This window comes from Musca domestica, unplaced genomic scaffold (assembly GCF_030504385.1).
Source record: "Musca domestica strain aabys unplaced genomic scaffold, Musca_domestica.polishedcontigs.V.1.1 16, whole genome shotgun sequence".
NCBI classification, from domain to species: Eukaryota; Metazoa; Arthropoda; class Insecta; order Diptera; family Muscidae; genus Musca; species Musca domestica.
Genome location: NW_026712219.1, coordinates 5,947,302 through 5,967,447, shown reverse-complemented (window position 1 = coordinate 5,967,447; position 20,146 = coordinate 5,947,302). Strand labels below are relative to the sequence as shown.

The following is a 20,146-nucleotide window of genomic DNA, read 5'->3' as shown; positions in this document are numbered from 1 at the left end:
TCTATTCCATCTTCATAGCAGATTTTGTGTTAGTAATAATAATGGGATCTCTGAAATATGAAGAGAATCAGATGCTCATTTCAGATATTATGAACGTTTTGGTTATTCAAAAGTTCGACTCCTTGTAGGGGAGGTAGCACAACGAATGTTCCGATCTCTACCATCTTTATAACAGATCTTTTGTTGATGGACATATTGAGATGTGCAAAGTCTGAATGGAATGATATGTTAATTTCGCGTTTAATGGGCTTTATGGTTGTTCAAAAATTTGACCATTTGTGGGGGAGGTACCAGAAGGAGTGGAACTATATATTCCATCTTAACACCAGACCTTGGGTTTATAAAAATATTGGGAAGTATGAAATTTGAAGACAATCGAACTCTTTCATCACAGTTTATAAGAGTTGTAATTATTAAAAATTACTTGGCAGAGTGGATCGATATTATCTATTTTCGCCCCTGACCCAGCTCTGATGCGAATTTTAGAATTTGCTAAGTTGGAAGAATCTTATTATTGTTTTCTCTTTCTGTATAGTAATTTATATATGTATATATTTTTTTAAATTTCGCCCTTTTGGGGGTAGGTACCAGAAGGAGTGGACCGATATTGCCCATCTCGAAACTCGATCTAAGTTTGATAATAATATTATGCGGTTCCAAGTTTGGACCAAATCGGATACTCCCTTCGAGAGTTATCGTGCGCACCAGCCATACAGACTGACGGACATCGCTGGATCGTCTCCAAATGTCCTGAAACGGATTTGGTTCAAAGAAACATAGGTTTTAAACCCATCATTTCGATGTGGCAGATTTTAGTCGTATCAAATCAAATATACCCTCTTTAGCCATATAGCTGAGGGTATAAAATCGATATACTGGCTATCAGACTTACTGTAAGTGCCAGAAGTGACCTTTTTAGGGTATTTGGGATTTTGTCGAGACTAAAAATATTCGCGGTTTTGTGAAAATGTTCGTATGTTCTACATAATAGTCATGGTGTATTTTATTGGTAGGCTTCTGCCCAGCCTTAAACTCTAACGTATGCAAAATTCGACAATTAGTATATAATTGTGGCTTGCTGGGCAACTTCAAAATCAGAAAATTTTTCTGTTTTTAATCCATTTTAGCCCCTAAATCTTTTGCGATCATCTCCAAAAAAACAATAGGCTTCTATGCTGACCATAACACTACCTTCATGTTCAACTAGGCCAACTTCACGCAACGTTAAGACCCACTTGGCGAAAACTTCGACTGATACCATAAAAGCATATCCTAAACAACATTGTGTATGCTGCCCCAATGAAAATCATGCTTCTTATTCTCGTCCTCGTTTCGAAACACTGTCCTTCGATCAGAAACTAGTCATTCAAAAAAATAAAAATTTGTGTTTTAACTGTTTATCTAGAGGTCATTCGTCAAATAGGTGTCCTAGTACACTTAAATGTAATATATGCCGTGCAAGGCATCATACCCTGTTACATAAGCCACCTAGAACAGCGCTCACAAGTAGTAGCGTTTCCAACACAACTCCTTCGGCTCCCAGTACTCAATTGAGTTCAAAACTAGATAATGTTTCGTCTACGTCCTCCGTTGCATACCCTACTACAGTCAATCATCAAGTTTTCCATACTTCACACAGTGCCAAAGTTCTTCTAGGTACTGCTATAGTAAATCTTCTTAGAACAGTGTGACTTGTTTGTTCGGGATACCGTAGTATTTTGTTGTTGCAAAATGGTCAGGCTTTATCCCTTTATTGTTGTTTTTATAAAAACAACGTTTGTTTATTAGTGGAGAACGATGGTAATGTTTAGCAGGGGTAAGGCAGGGAAAGAGCCACCAATCCTCATAAGTTCCCTTGGTTTTTGTCTGGGATATTCTCCCCAGAAGTTATTTTAAATATAACTTCTATGACAAAAAAACATTTTTTACCCAAGTGATGAGATCGTAAGCTCTTCACGATGGTACATCTTATCCTGGGCGAGCTCTTATTGACCCTGCATCAGATCTATTTTTAACAACTGAGCACCTCCAAAATAGAATCAAATTGTCTTGTCGCTCCAACCTCGCTAACATTTCTGGGGTAAATGGTTCTACTTCAGTCACCTCTAAGAATAATTTTCTTATTTGTGTTACTTCCCGATTTTACTCCTCAACCTTGTTGAATACTGAAGCTTTTGTTCTCCCTAATATATCTGGTAATCTTCCCTCCTTTTCGGTAGATCCTTCTTGCTCACGAGCATTGCCTAACCTTCGCCTAGCAGATCCACATATATGGTTTGATGTTAAGAAATATCACCTTATTACACATATATTTCCAATTACAAACCATATGACAAATAAGATCAGTAAGGAAAAGTCAAAAGTCGGGCGGGGCCAACTATATGATACCCTACATCACTATGCGTATTGTGTAGAGCTCCCGTAACAAACAAGTTTATATTGGAAATCTATGTGAAGTAGAACTTACCAACAATGAACCTTACTTCAATGCGTATCATGGTTTTAGAGTAGTCTCAATTTGGGAACTATATCCAACTCTGAACCGATTTTCAATAAATTTGATGGAGCCTTTATACCACTAACACCAAATAACATTGTTGTATAGTGAATGATATGACATCGATATGAACTGTATTGAAAAATATTTATTGGATCAATAGTTATTAGGTTGAATATATATTAAAAAACTATCCAATTTTAGCTGATATTACATATATGGTGGATAATAACCGTAAAATCGAATGAAGATACATATCGAAGTTATATAAAAAGAGCTATTTTCGAGCAGTATCTGGTGCCCGGTATCAAATATCCCTGTAGTGGAGTGCATATTAAGCATATGAGGGTCTGCAACAACAAATCGGATGACACATATATGTGAGAGCTATAGCAATATCTAAGTTGATTTTCCCAAATTAGATGTACTTGTTTCTAGACTGAATTCGTCGGATGTGCCAAAATTCAGGCCATTTGAACTGATATTGGTCATTTGGTGCACAATTAATTAATTAAATCGGTTGAAAATATATGTATCTAAATTTGAAACGATTCTCACTAATTTCAAATGGGTTCGTCGTAGAGCCATAAAAAATATTGTTTGGACAAGTTCATCTCCACTTCAGTTCATGCCTCGCTGTTTATTTCGTAATTTTGGGGAAATCTCATAAAAATTTTGAACTCAGTGGAGAAATATCAAATCAAATATCAACCATATAACTACAAATACGACCAAATCGTGCCTCAAACAGTTTTCAATCCTCCAAATCCATTTCAAGACATTTGGAGTAGATCTATGGATTTCCGTCTCTCGCACGAAGGGAGTATCCGATTTCGTCCGGACTTGGTACATTGTAATATGAAACATAGATCGAGTTTGAAGATGAGCAATATCGATCCATTCTTCTGGTATCTGCAACACAATTCCTTAAAATTTCCAAAGAAAATAGTTCACCTTATAAAAAGTGAAGCGATCGTGGAATTTTGGTCCATCTTTGCAATTGTTGAAAATTTTGAAAAACGTACTTAAAATTGATGTTTTTGGCATAAATTTTGTTCGAAACAAATTTTGACTTTCAGATTTAATTCTTTTTTAAAGTCATCAAATTTGAAATCAAAATGCTTGTCGTAAAATTTTATTTGCAAATCTTTTGTTTGAATACAAGATTTTATAAGTCATTGAAGAAATAAAATCACAATAAAAATGTGTTTAGAGATATAAAAAAATATTCAACAATAACCCCTTTTATTTGCATTTTTCGCCTGCCGCCGACGGAAATGGCAAACAAATACAAATTTTTTTATTTGATTGTTATTTCTTTGTATATGTATATTTTATTTTGCCATACTGTCCAAGCACTCACAAGAAACAGTTGATAGTTTAGCGACGGAAAGAAAAGAATAAAAAAAATATATTTAATAATAACCATAGCAATTCAAGCGTGTACAAGCCAACATCCGGTTTGGCATGTTCTAGCTGAATATCAAACATGCGAATAGGGGTTTTTTCTGGAATATGAAGAACGTTTGGCGCAAACGGTATGAGGGGCTTATGAGAGCATAAAAATTTGGCTTGAGCTTTGGAAAGAAACGATTTTTAGTTCAAACTTTAATTTTGTAATATCCATCAAAATAGTTTGACACCAGACATAGAATGGAGAGCATTATAGTAGCTATATGTAGTACCTAATTTCATGAATTTTTAGAGATTTGTTTTTTAAGAGTTTTTGTTTTTTTTTCTCCATTACTTGAAAATGTATTGTGATTTTAAAAATCCCGACTTGTAATATATATAACTCCTACTCTATTTTTATACCCTTCCCTGGAAATCACTGTAGCTTCCGAACGAATTGAAGTAGATTGATAAATTTTACTCAAATCTATACTATGTCTGCAGGACTTTTGGTATTGAAAATGGGCCATGTAGCTCCACATTTTGTTATAGACCTCCCGATATTCAGTGTTTTGATTATTTTTGCGACAATATTCATCGGAATTGTTTCAAATTTGGTATTAGCAGCTTGAAATGAATACTACAGTCTATGACAGACTTCGTATAGCCCCCACATAACGATACCTCCCGATATTCGGTATTTTGATGATTTTAGCGATATTTTTCACCGGAATTGTTTCAAATTTGGTATTTGAAGTTCGTAATGGATGCCACAGCCTATGACAGGAGATTGTCTGTGTTGGTCCACGTCTTCGTATAGCCCCCACATAACGGTACCTCCCTATATTCGGTAATTTGATGATTTTAGCGACATTATTCACCTGAATTGTTTTAAATTTGGTATTTGAAGTTCGTAATGGATATTACAGCATATGACAGAAAATTGTCTGTGCAGGTTCACGTCTTCGTATAGCCCCCACTAAACTGTACCTCTCGATATTCGGTACTATGTTAATTTTAGCTACATTATTCACCGATTTTTTTTTTTTTTTTGTTAAGTTTCGCATTTGAATATTATTATGGCTTATAAAAAAAGTTACCTATGCAGGTCGTCGTATAGACCCTAATGTAACAACTACATTCGGTATTTTTAAGATTTTAACAGTATTTTTAACGTATTCTATTGTTTTTGGGAATTGCCAAATTCATTGCAAATGGTAGAGGGCATTCAAAGTTCGGCCCGGCCGAACTTACAGCTTTTTTACATGTTATATCTCCTTCCATTTGCTATTATAATTATGTATGACCAACATATCTACTTAAATTATTTGAAATATTTTATAAATAAATTGCTTGGAAAACCACACTCATTCATATGCCAAATTAATACATGCATAACTCAAAAAGCCAATATTTAAACACCCACAACAATTCTACTTTCCAAGTAATGCCAGTAAGCAGCAATGATTTAATTAATATAATTAATATTTACATATCTACACACATGCATACACATGTGTGTGTGTATACCTAACTACTACTTACCCACTAACACAGAGAAACGAACACAAAATGGCATAATCAAATATTGAAGAAAAACCAAAAAATTACATTAATAAAACTGACCACAATTTGCTGTAAGAAGTTCTTTGTTCTGGCTAATAGGAGGTCTTAGCCAACGACCATTGGTATGTGACCTATATAATGGAATTATATCACATTCACATATATATATGTGTGTGCATGTGTGTTTGTATCGATGTGTAAGTTTTGAGCTAAACATTACACAACAATTTGTATTGTATTAGCCTATTTATGTGTCCATAAACTGAAAGATAGAAAGAGAGAGAGAGAGAAAGAGAGAGCGGGAGAGTGAAATGAACATATCCTTAAGTAGGACCATTATATGGGGGAAGCCAAATTCATGCACACAAATATTGATTTTATTGCTTCTTATAAATACAATCAAATATTTAAATATGACCATAACGGTGGCAATTAATATTTGCTTATTCAATAGCCTGATATGTTGGGGTTATCATGGTTTTTCACAAATGTAATATAGGATTTTTGGGGAACATGACGAGGTACAATAGGAAAAATTGGTCATAAAGAAAAAAAAACTAAAGGATGTTTCTGAATCCAACTACTCTACAGTAGTGGCCTCCGTGGACTGCTACTCTGCATTTGCGGTACCTGAGGTATTTTACGGTAGCGGGCTCTTAGACCATCTACTTTTTAGCAGCATGTCCTTCGATTCCAGCTAGTCAACAATCGAGGCCTCTAAAGCCGATTTCTCTACAGCTGTGACCTCTGTGCCATTTACTCTACAGTAGAGATATTTGAGGCCAGTAACTCTACAGCAGTGACCTCCGAGGCCAGTTAATCTTCAATAGAGGCCTCTAAAGACAGCTACTCTACAGCACTTACTCTGAGGCCAGCATCTTGATAGCGGTGACCTCTATGGCCAGCTACTCTACAACAATGGTCTCTGTGGCCAGTTACTCTACAGAAGAGATCTCTGAGGCCAGCTACTCTATAATAGAGACCTCTGAAGCTAGCTACTGTACAGCATGACCACATAGTCTACATTAAAAACCTCTGAGGCCAGTTACTCTACATTAGAAGCCTCTGAAGCCAACTATATTACAGTAGAGATCTCTGAGGGCAGCTTCTCAACAGTAGTGACCTCTGAGGCCATCTTCTCTACAGTAGAGATCTCTGGAGCCAGCTACTATACAGCACATACTCTGAGGCCAGCTTGAGAGCATTGACCTCTATGGCCAGCTACTCTACAAAAGTGGCCTTTGTGGCCAGCTACTCTACAGTAGAGATCTCTGAGGCCAGCTACTCTACAATACAGGCCTCTGAAGATAGCTACTGTACAGCAGTGTCCTCTATGGCCACATAGTCTACAGTAGAGATCTCTGAGGCCAGTTACTATACATTAGACGCCTCTGAAGCCAGCTATATTAAAGTAGAGATCTCTGAGGCCAGCAATAGAGGCATCTGAAGCCAGATACTGCACAGCAGTGTCCTCTATGGTCACCTAGTCTACAGTACAGATCTCTGAGCCAGTTACCCACATTAGAGGCCTCTGAAGCAGCTACATTACCATAGAGATCACTGAGGCCTGCTACTCTATATTGGAGGCTTCTGAAGCCAGCTACACTACAGCAGTGATCTCTGTGGCCAGTTATTCTACAACAGAGGCCTCTGAAGCCAGATATTCTATAGTAATACAGTAAATATCTCTAAGGGCAGCTAATCTACTGCAATGGCCTCTGTGGCCATGTACATGACTGCAGCTGCCTCTGAAGCCAGCAACAGTGGCCTCTGATTATCTACAGCTGTGGCCTCTGAGATCAATAACTCCTTAGTAGTCAATTCTGATACCAACTAATCTAAACTAGTGCCCCATGGTGTCCCCACATTACAGCAGCGGCCTGATAGTCCAGAAACTTTCCAGTGTTGGCCTCAGGATCCAATTACTTTACAGTAGCGGCATCTGAGGTTCGGTGCTCTACAGTAACGTAACTATTAGGCCAGCGGCGCTATATATGCGTCCTCTGAGACTGATGATGTAAATTTGCGGTACCTCTTAGTGCCAACTATTCTCTGTGATCAGCTAATCTATTATAGTGGCCCCGGGCCTAAATAAACGGCATTAGTAGTTTCTGTGACCAGCTACTCTGCCTGCTGTTCTATAATAGGGAACACCTAGGATATGGGCCAGCCCTTGTGTTACCTACCCATAGTAGTGGTCTCTGAGGCCACGTACTTCAAGTTAACGGCCTCGGTGGTCAGTTACTCAACGGTGACGGACTCTGTGTGTATTCAATAGTCGCTGTGGCCTTAGGGGACCTGTGCTACTACTTGCATTTTGTTAATGCCTAAAAGTATGCAATTATTTTTTATCGACGCTAGTTCTCTTTTATAAACTGTATCCTAATTTTTTCCTTGTAATATCCTAAGAAAGACAGCTTTTCTGTTTTTCCTTCAACTTATTGTGTGTTCTTCTTAAATTTTCTTGCCACTTTTCATGCTTACCATCATTAATTTTCCACACACACAGAGAGAAAAAAAAACTTATACGGGTTAACGGTTAACAACCAAACAATAGAATTTCTCGGTCGGTTATGCCACTGTCAACAAAGAAAATAAACAAATTATCACTCACTCACTCTGTCAGTCAGTCAGAAACATGACCAATGCCAACAGAACCGAAATTTGACCATGAAGAATCTTTTTGGGAAAATCTTTGTAAGCAATTATTTTCTAAATATTGTGATTGTTTTTTGTGGGAGAGGAGAGGAGGGAGGGAAGGATGGTGGGGCGTCAGACAAACGGTCAGTGTAGTCGTCGTAGTCTGGTGTAAGTGAACAACATCGACGACGACAACAGCAACAACAATGTCAGCACTAATGACGCCATATGAGTTGTACTTGACCATTAATTATGGTAACAAATTGTTAACGCAAACAGTTTTTGTCGTCGAACAAATTTGCTACTTAAGTACACACACACACTCATGCTAACACAATTCCCAACATACCAAAATGGCTTGAGAATAATATTACAATAAGCTTATGAACATAAGCCTTAAGCTTGAGAAAATCTTGAGAAAACATTGAAAAATGTTTGTGTAACAAGTATAGAATAATCGAAACGGAACCCTTATTTATAAGCTTATACTTGAAATTGTAGAATAAGCTTACAAAAATAATATTATAATAAGCTTATTTTTGTAATAGTATATAATATTATTATTTTTTTAATTTTTAATCGTTTTTCACATTTTTTTCTTGATGGACATCCCAGTAGTCACTGCCTCATGTGGCCTTGATACCATGACGCTTTCTTCTCTCTTATTTGAACTTCTGAAGACTACACATCTATTGAATTCCTTCAACTTTTTTGATGCTTCCAATCTGAAATGGGATTGGAATAATTTATGTGAAAGATTCCCGGATTTATTATTCATGCATACCTTAAGGGTTCGGTCCAGAAATGGGTCCTAAATTCGCGTGATTTTGTTTTCTGCCAAAGAAAATAATTTCTTGCTGACAATTTTCACAAAAAATCAAAACTAATTTGTCAACAAGGGACAGATTTGAGAAATGTTTGTGGAACATAAGTGTTTCTCAAACATTGTTGAAAAATTATATTTTTATAATATTGTTCTCAAGCTGCATTGTATTTTTGGTATGTTGGGAACATACACTCCAACACTTGGTTGTGCTGTGAACATTGTGGTCGGCATACATACATATATAATGTATATGTGTGTGCATACATTGTTAATTATTACACATTTAATAATACATAGGAAATTATGGATTATAATAGCATTTGTATGACCCACTAATGGTGACATTTTTGGGGTAAATTTAAGATGGTTTGGCATTTACATTTTGTGCAAATCTGAAATTTCGAAAATGTTATATTTTATACTAGAATTTTAAAATATTGTTTAAATTTAATGTTATGCTATAAATTCTAATGAATACAATATTGATATTATTTTTTTTTTTTGCAGATCATGTCCGAGAATTCAATTGTGGAAAACTCTACTACCGAACTTTCCATATGGACGAGGAAAGGGATTCACTATATGTGGGAGCCATGTAAGTAAACTAAGACTACTTCTGTAAGAAATTATGTTTTCTTGCATTTAATTGGAATACTTAAGGACATAAATAGGTTTAAAATATTTTAGGTCAAATTGTGCATATTGTGTCCATTATTTAATTTTTCAAGAGAATTCCTTGGCTCATAGAACTGAGGGGTCTGCTATGCGACTGGTGGGTGTTGTAGAAACACCTAATATTCCCAATACTTGTTTAGGATGTCATGCGACAAGTCTATGATCGGTTAGATAAATACAAAGGTATTCTGTAAATTGCGGCTATGATATAATTATGACCATCATCCAAAACCAAGCAAGATAAATCTTTACAAAAAAATGCTCATTTTAACTGACAAAGTTTTGGCGATAAGAAAGAGCACAAAATCTCTATAATACAGGGTGAAATGTAAAAACTGCAACCAACTTCAGACTCCTGTCATTTCTAAGCCACTTATCCGACAGCTGTTAAAATTATTGCAGTGAAAATCTATTACATTCTTTATAAGCGTACAAATGCATTTTGGTGAAAACTTTCCAGAAAAAAAGCAATTCGTGATGGAATTCAAGCCTGATAGTGTGATTTCTTTATATTTGAATGGAAAACCACAAGAGGCTATCGTTAGAGCACTCCAACAATTAAATTTGAATAAATATTTTGTGTCTCGTACCATCGCTCGTTACTGGTACTACGTCAAGGAAGTAGACGAAAGAAAACAGCAACATTAGCTGAAATGGTTGGAAAAGTAAAGAAGCGACTTGATCGAAACCAGTGGATCTTGAGCTGAACATATCGCAATATTCCATTCGGCAAATATTGAAAAATGAGCTCGGGGTAAAGTTATTGAAATTCCAAAAAGTGCAAGAACTTACAACGCAACCGGAAGAAAATATACTCAAAGGAGCTAAAGAGTTGCTTCGCTTCGCCGAAAGTGGTGAACTGCCGAATTTGGTTTTCTCCCATGAAAAAACATTCGTTGTCCATCAGTTTGTAAATAAAAAAAATAATCGTGTTTACTTGCCATAGAGGACCGATGAAAATGTGCAACTTCGGTTGTCCGGATGGCCACCAGAACTCAAGCGCCGGCCATGGTAATGGTGTGGGTCGCCATAACAGCCTATGATCGCTCTCAGCTCATATTAATCGAACGTGGCCGAATATTATCTCGAAAATATTCTGAAGGGCGTGTATTAAAGCCTTGGGCACGCAAACATTTTGGCCGCAGACCTTGGACATTCCAACAGGACTCAGTACCATTGTACTCAGTACGCGCCACCCAATAATGGTTACAAAATAAGTTCCGTGCTTCATTTCCAGCGCACAATGGCCACCACAATCTCCGGATGCCAATCCGTTGGACTATTGTGTCTGAGTGTATTTTGGAAAGCAAGGTTGTCACTAAAAATACCAAAGTGTCGATCATCTCAAGCAAGCGCTTCACCGGGAATGGGCCAAAATACTGTAGAGCAAAATTCGTTCAGCGTATGACGGTTTCATTGGCCGCAGGAAATATATTTTTTGAAAATTTTGACATTTTTTGCTGGAGGTACCAGAAGGAGTATACCGATATTGCCCATCTCCGAACTTGATCTTAGTTTGACAAAAATATTACGCTGTACCAAGTTTGGACCAACTTGAATACTCCCTTTGAGATTTATCGTGGGCGTCAACCAAACAGACAGACGGACGGTCGGACATCGCTAGATCGGCGCCAAATATCCTGAAACGGATTTAGTCCAAAGAGACCTAGGGCCTAAAACCGTTATTTCGACTAGGCACGTTTTGACCTATTAAATAGCCCTCTCTAGCCATATGGCTGAGGGTTTAAAAAGGGAGCATTGGGATGGTTAAATATGAAAAAAAAAGTTAAAAAACAGTTGGTTCGGCCGGGCCTTTGAATACCCTCCACCATTTGGAACGAATTTGAACATTTTCAAAAAATAAAATTCTGTTAAAATATTAATAATACCAAATATAGCCATTATATTGGGCTAGTATATAGGGAGGTTCCGTTATATCGGAGCTATACGAAGACCTGGATCTGCATAGACAATTTTCTGTCACAGGCTGTTGCATCCATTTCGAACTCTAAATGCGTAATTTGAAACTAATCCGATGAATAATGACGCTGAAATCATCAAAATACCGAATATTTGTATGTACCGTTATATGGGGGCTATACGAAGACGTGAACCGGCACAGACAATTTTCCGTCTTAGGCTGTAGAGTCCAATACGAACTTCAAATACCAAATTTAAAAAAAATTCCGGTGAATAATGTCGCTAAAATCATCAAAACACCGAATATCTATATGCTATATGAAAACGTGGACCTACATGGACCATTTACAAATTTAACCTGCCTACTACCAAAATAAACTTGTGTGCAAAATTTTAGCCTTCAATCTCAATCCGTTGGAAAGATAGCGTGATTACATCAGACGGACAGACAGGCAGACGGACACACAGAGAGACAGACGGACATCACTAAATCGGCTTAGAATTTTACGCTGATCAAGAATATATGTACTTTATTGGGTCTGACATGAGTATTTCGAGGAGTTACAAACGGAATGACAAAATCAATATACCCTTCATAATATGGTGGAGGGTATAAAAAGCAATATAATAATAATAATGCTATTAATAATAATAATAATAATAATAATAATAATAATAATAATAATAATAATAATAATAATAATAATAATAATAATAATAATAATAATAATAATAATAATAATAATAATAATAATAATATAATAATAATAATAATAATAATAATAATAATAATAATATAATAATAATAATAATAATAATAATAATAATAATAATAATAATAATAATAATAATAATAATAATAATAATAATAATAATATAATAATAATAATAATAATAATAATAATAATAATAATAATAATAATAATAATAATAATATAATAATAATAATAATAATAATAATAATAATAATAATAATAATAATAATAATAATAATAATAATAATAATAATAATAATAATAATAATAATAATAATAATAATAATAATAATAATAATAATAATAATAATAATAATAATAATAATAATAATAATAATAATAATAATAATAATAATAATAATAATAATATATAATAATAATAATAATAATAATAATAATAATAATAATAATAATAATAATAATAATAATAATAATAATAATAATAATAATAATAATAATAATAATAATAATAATAATAATAATAATAATAATAATATAATAATAATAATAATAATAATAATAATAATAATAATAATAATATAATAATGATAATAATAATAATAACAATAATAAAAATAATAATAATAATAATAATAATAATAATACACCTAAGTCTGTTTTTACACGGTCTTTTTGTACACGGTTTTGATATAACACGGTTTGAAAATTGAATATTTTTAATTTTTTACACGATTTTATTCCATTTAGCACGACTTTAAATTCTATGTACTTAAAATTTTTTGGCAAATTTAATTTTTGCGAAGTATGTTCATATCACAAAAAAGTATTTATGAAAGAAAAAAAGTCTGAAACCATCGATAGTATCAATAGTTATTCTATTTTATTTTATTTGTTACCTAAAAAATTAAATAACCTATTCTTTTCGTTCACAACATAGTTTTTTAGTTCCTGAATTTGCCATACATTTACTTTTTAGATTTGAGTGCATATCTTTTTATCATTACTTACTATGCTTGTGAAAATAAGCATTATATATGTTTGATTTAACAAAATAAACATGAATTCTTGTTCTTAAAAATTCTTGTTTTTCACTAATTTTAATAGGTTTTAGAGATTAGGAACAAATCACCCATTTTGGTATAAGATCAATGTAATTTTTTACACGGTTTTTTTTTACACGGCTTCTTCTGGAACCAATCTACCGTGTAAAAACAGACTTAGGTGTAATTATAGTAATAATAAATAAATAAAATAAAAGAAATATTTTAATTTAATTTAATTAATTTTTACCATTACACAACTGCTCTTATCCACTGCTTATTTTCCCTTCCTATTCCAATCAATTTAAAATTAAATTGTTCTTTTATTTGGTTACAATCCTGTATGACATTTGTCATCACTCAGGTGATGATATATTACCACAAACCAAATCGGCTTATATTTTACATATATATAATTGGTTTTTTTTTACATTTTTTTGTTATAGCAAAATAAATAACATTGGTGCTTTTTATCTTTTCTTTTTCAGGGATCGCATATTCCGTTTAAGCCTTAAAAATATATCCTCATCAACATGTGATGTAAGTAAATAAAAAAATATGAAAAAATAAACATTCCCACATTTCTATAGATAGGTATAGGTGTGTGTGTGCGCGCATATAAAATGGAAAACTATGTAAATATTCACACAACTTCTCTCTGGTTTCAATTTAAAGATACTTTTCCATTTATGCTTTTTTTTGTTTTTTTTTTATATAGTTTTAAAAAATTGTTAACCAACAATCCGATTTATGGCACAAACATCATCAAAATATGATTTATTTTATTATGCAAAAATAAACCAGAACAGAACAACGCGGCAAACTTGGAATGAAATCTTCTGTTCCATATTTGTCATTTATTGCAAAATAAATGGACAAGTGGGGGAATTTTTTGTTTTTGAAAGCATTCATATATCTCTCAATGCCCACACGCCAGTGGGAACTTGTCAGCTGAAAAATTATACAAAACACACATACAGGCGCATCATCACCACTCATACAATCGCATCTATTAAAATTAAAAATCCAATAAATTTCTGCAAATAATATCCATTCACAGCCAGCAAATCTCTGCCGGTTATAACCTGAAGCTCTCTCACTATGTCGCTCGCTCTCCTAATGAATAGAAAACATGGCTGTCAGAAATTTTTATGATACATATGTACACATTTTCATGAAATGCATTCGCTGCGAGAGAAATGCATTTGATTTGTCAAATTGCATTTAGCATCAGCATTGTTGGAAATAATTGTGAAATATTTTCGCCATAGAAATCGAAATTTGTTCTCAATTTGACATTGATATAATTGTATAGTGGCAAATGAGATTGAAATATGTTACTGTTACAAATTTGATGTATTGTAGTTGTTGCTATTGTTGTGAACATATCAGAATTTATGTCAATATCATCGTATGTGATGTGTGGAAGTTAGTTATAATAGCTGAAGAGAAAATGACGTCATTGGTGTGGAAGAAATTTAAAATTGTAATTTAAATCTATTATCATACGAAATATATTTGTATACCTATTCAGGTGAGAACGCAACGAAATTATTATACCCTTCACCACATAGTAATAAGGGTATTATGTCTTCTTGCATTTGTCTGTAACAGGGAGAAGGAAGCGGGATAGACCCATAGTTACTTTTGATGATCTTCATAAAATCACTTTCTGAGTCGATTTATGCATGTCAGTCCGTCCGGCCGTTCGTCCGTGTATTCTTGTGAACAAAATGCTGGTCTCATTTATTATCCAATTAAGATGAAATTCCGTAAGCAACATTATTTTGGCCCAAGGACGAACCCTATGGAAATTGGTGATAATCGGATACAGCTTCCATATATTCTCAACGATTTCCGGTTATTTGTGCAACAAATGGCTAATATAATGACCTAAATTTTGGTACAAGTAAATTAAATCGTTTCAGATGTAGCTATAGCATCCATATATATGTTTCATCCGATAATGATATTAAGTACCGGACATAAGATATTGCTCGAAAATACCTCTGTCAAATGCTATGGAGATCGGTTCAGATTAAGATATAAATCCTTTTTCAGTTTTTTTTTTGTGCTTTAAATGTCGAATATCAGTCCAAATGGACTGAATTTTTGGCAATTCCAACTTAATTCATCTTAGAAACAAATACCTTTGCAAAATTTTATCGAAGAAGCCTAAGATTTGGATATAGCTTCCACATATATCCTTAATCCGATTTCAGGCCATGAAGAAATAGCAAAAATGTTTGTGTGTGTGAAATTTAAAGAGAATTGGATGCTTATTTCGCTTTGTTTGAGCGTTTTGTTTTTTAGCATTTTGGGCCTTTTGAGGGAGTTACCAGAAGGATATCCCATCTTTGCAGCAGATCTTGTGTTAGTAGAAATAATGGGTGTGTGAAATTTGAATAGAACCGGCTGCTTATTTCGGATTATATTTAGATTTTATGTCATATCTGTTCCTCCAATTCCAAATTGTACCAAATATAGTACTTTTCGTGCACGTGTAGTACATATTTCCAAAATCACCTCTTTATCACAAATTTACCACAAACGGGGACCCCAATGCAATATTTCAAAACTCCAGCTACATCCGTTCACCCTAAACCAAATTGTTAAGAATTAAGTAACATTTTAGCACAGTTCGCGCACTTAGTACAAATCTCCGAAACCGCCTTTAGCACCAAATGTACTTTCCAGTCTTGATTCTCATACCAAATTTCAAACTTTAAGGTTACGAAAAGTTCTTAAACAGTACTATACCTCTTGAATGGAACCATTTGGAATTATGTGAAGGCATAGAGGCACTTTTCACATAATACCAAATGGTACCATTTAAGAGGTTTGGAACTATCATATAACTTTTCGTAACTGTAAAGTTTGACACTTTGGTGCATCTATCCTGCACTCCATCAGCGACTCCCATTTTAAATTTCAGGATTCTCATTCACATTTGGTGCGTCCAATACGAGGTAATAAATTATTAATCTTTTCGAACCCTTTAATGAACCCCTTTAACGAAATTCCCATTGTTTTGAGAAGCTTTTAGAGCAGCACATAGTCCACATAGTACGCAACCACTCGATAATCGGTATTCTGAGGGTTCTAAAGGCATATTACACCAGTATTGACATTTTAGTTTTTTTTTTTTTTTTTGGGTATCAAAAATCTGTTATCTCTTATTGATCAAATAATTCGGAACAGGTACATTCCTATTTTATGACGAATACTTTGATTTCCTTAAAGGAAGGTCAAAATATGTAATTTTAAATTGAATAATACATATTAAAGTTCTATTGCACATATTCTCCTTCAAGGCTCTACCCTTAACATCCACTCCTCTTCCCTACAGTATTTCACCTTCATGATTCCAAAAAATAGAGGACACAATTCTTTGATTTAAAATTGCATTGTTTCATTTAGCCTCGTTTGTTTGTTTTGTGTGTCACAAAATCAATTTTCAATAAATTGTAAATTATGACAGAAAAATCTAATTTTGGGATTTCATTTTTTATGGCCACCGCCGTTCACCGTTTTTCACAATCATAAAAATGACCTCAAGCTTTGTAAAGTGAATTCCATTAGAAGCCCCGGCGAAATAGTGCATGCAGTGTACTAACGACCATTTCTATGGCCGCTGATGCAATAGAGCAGCTGCCAAGAGATCTGACAACTCGGTGTACTCTAAACACACACGGTCCCCAAGGTACGACAATAGATTTATGTGTGTTTTATGCACAAAATGTGGGTAAAAGAAAGAGAATAAAAAAACGTCATGTACGTTTCCTAAAAATTGCATACATTTTTAATGAAATTACATCCCAAATGACTAGGTATGACTACTGGTGTGTATACATGTGTGTGTGTGAGTAAGTGTGGCCAACAGGAAGTTGAAAAAATTAGAACCATCGAAAAAAGTGGCACACAACTGCCACAAATCTAAATGAAATCTACAAAACATTGAAACACGCTGTTCCACACCACATTTGAACACAACAAATGATTTACCAAAGTTTTGTTTTTGTTACTCTCTCTCTCTCTTCCCGCAATTTGTGTGTGTATGGGTGAGTGTATGTGTGTTTTGGTAAAAAAAAAAAAAAACAAAACAAGAAATCCACTAAACTGGTTAACATGAAATGGTTTTCTACTCTTATCCATGCATATTTCAAATAATATAGTTTTTTTTTTCTTTCTTCCCTCTTTTGTTTTGTAAATTCGAACTACTGACAGGATACACTCGGGGAAAATTTTCGCATAAATGTGAAGCATAATTTTGGGCGCAGATAGACAATTTTGATCTCCGAAAGTGAGTAAAATTTATTCTCGCCTATCAGATGTTTCTAGAAAATGTTATAAAGATCGGTTAGGGATTTGGATATTGCTTCAATATATATCTTTACCAAATTTAAGTTTACTGTGCGTCAAATGGTTAATATTAGACTAAATTGGATGGATTTTTGCATATTCAACATGTTCCTGTAAGCAAACAAGACTCACCACGGGAACTCCGTCCCTTTTATATCTATTGTTCCGATATTTATTTTTAATATTATCCTTCTCGAAGTCAGAAATGCCTCAAATTTGGTGGAATCGATTCAGAGTTGGATATACCTCTCAATATATTAGTACAGATTTCTTCTTCTTTATTTCGCCTATACCCATATATATATAGAAGTATTGAAATAACTGTGACTGACTGACTGACCGAGCGAGAATCAACGCCCAGAGGAGGCAAAAAGCTAAAATATTGAAATTTTGCACGAGGGTCAGTCTCGAAGTTCGAACCAAAAGGATACGACAATTACTATATTATAATAAAAATTTGATAGAATTCAGAAATTGGGAATGAGTGTCCCTGATGGAGTGCAGGATAGATGTACCAAGTGATATTTAGAAATTCGAACTTTAAGGTTACGAAAGGTTCTTAAATGGCACTAAACTTCTAAAATAGAACCATTTGATATTATGTGAACGTATATAACTTAAAACTTGAAATTTGGTATGAAAATCAAGGTTGGAAAGTAAGTTTAATATATGAAGGTGGTTCTAGAAATATGTACTAAGTGTGCGATCTGTACTAATTGGTACTAAATTTGAAACATTCGGGTTTAGGGTGAACGGATGAAGCTGGAAATTTTAAATTTTGTATTGAGGTCCCTGTTGGTGGTAGGTTTGTGATAAAAAGTTGGTTTGGGAAAGTGCACGGAAAGTACTAAATAGTACTATACTTGATACAATTTGGTATTGGGTGATAGTGCTTGAAGTCTGAAAAATTGTGTAAGGGTCGCTTTTCATTTGTAGACTGGTCATATGGGGGTGGTTTTGCAAAGGTGTACTATAATTGTACGAAAAGTACTGTATTTGGTACTATATATATACTACATTTAGTATTGGGTGAAGGGATAGAGATAAAAATTCTGAAGTTTGATATTTAGATTACTGATGGTATCTATGTATGAGATTTGGCGGATGTTTGAAAATTCGCTGTATATTTGTACGAAAAGTAGTGTTAGGATAAGACTGGAATCCTCAAATTTGACATTGAGGTCTCTGTTGGTATTTGGAATTAATATATGGAAAAGTACTAAGTGGTACTAATTTAGGTATTGTGTGAAAGGATAGAGTTGGAATCCCGACATTTGATATTGTGGTTTCTCTTGGTATCTGGTAAAGAGATATGGAGCTAGTTCTGGAAATGCGTACTTTGCGTAGTTTGGTCTTAATTAATGGTATTAAGATAAAATTCTCAAATTTGCTATATTGATAACTGTTGGTATCTGTGGTTGAAATTTGGAGGTGGATTTGGAAATTTGTACTATTTTTGTTCGAAAAGTACTAAATTGAACTAAATTTGGTATTGGATGAAGGGATACCTCTGAAATTCCAGAATGACATTGTGGTCACTGTTGGTGTCTGTAGGTAAGATGGTTTTGGAAACGTCTACTATAATTGTACGAAGTGTACTAAATCTGGTATTGGGTGAAGGGTTAAAGCTGATATTCCAAAATTTGATGTTGTGGTCACTGTTGGTTTACAGGATTTAAAATGGAGTCATTGAAATGGTTTTGGACGGAAAAAATGGATGTGAGTCCGTCGTGTAATGGTTCTAATGATTTCCTTCTCGGCAAACTTCAAAATGATCGATTTTGGCATTTTCGCAGATGAATTAGCGGGAACTTGCTTGTTCTGTATATGTATAAACATTTTTATACCCTAAGATATATGGCTAGAGAAGGGATAAATTTTTGAAACGTCCATAATGTGCCTCATAGACCCTACGTCCCTTTGGACCAAATCTATTTCAGGACATTTGGAATCGATCTAGCGATGTCCGTCCGTCCGTGCATCCATTCGTCTGTCGGGCTGGTGCGCACAATAACTCTCGAAGGGGGTATCCAATTTGGTCCAAACTTGGTACATCGTTATATTGTTATCAAATTTAGATCGAGTTTGGAGATGGGCAATATCGGTCCACTACTTCTGGTATCTCCTCCTATTATCAACATTTTAAATATTCATGAAGCGAAATTAACTTCCGATTTTGTTCAGACTTGGGACATCTCAATATGTTTACCAATACAAGATTTGTTATAAAGACGGTAGAGATTGGACTATTCCTTCGGTACATCCCCCGCAAACGGTCAAAGTTTTGAATAACTAAATAAATTCCAAAATAAGCATCTGGTTCTCTTCATATTTTACACATACCATTATTTCAACAAACACAAGATCCGTTGTGAAGATGGTATGTATCGGTCCACTCCTTCTGGCACCTACCCAAAAAGCTCAAAATGTTAAATATCCATCAAGCTCATAAAACGCGAATTTAACATCCGATTCCATTCAGACTTGGCATGTCTCAATATTTTCATCAAAA

General features: G+C 34.2%; 1 protein-coding gene across 2 annotated transcripts in view; it reads left to right on the top strand.

Annotated features, from left to right (window-relative positions):
* The window catches only part of LOC101898415 (semaphorin-2A), a 172,867-nt gene that overhangs the window by 62,417 nt on the left and 90,304 nt on the right, over positions 1–20,146 (top strand). For both annotated transcript variants that reach the window (XM_020034693.2, XM_059120024.1), the window contains exons 3-4: positions 9,429–9,516; positions 13,761–13,812. In XM_020034693.2, the coding sequence (XP_019890252.1) occupies positions 9,429–9,516; positions 13,761–13,812 (140 nt within the window). The remainder of the gene's footprint in view (positions 1–9,428; positions 9,517–13,760; positions 13,813–20,146) is intronic.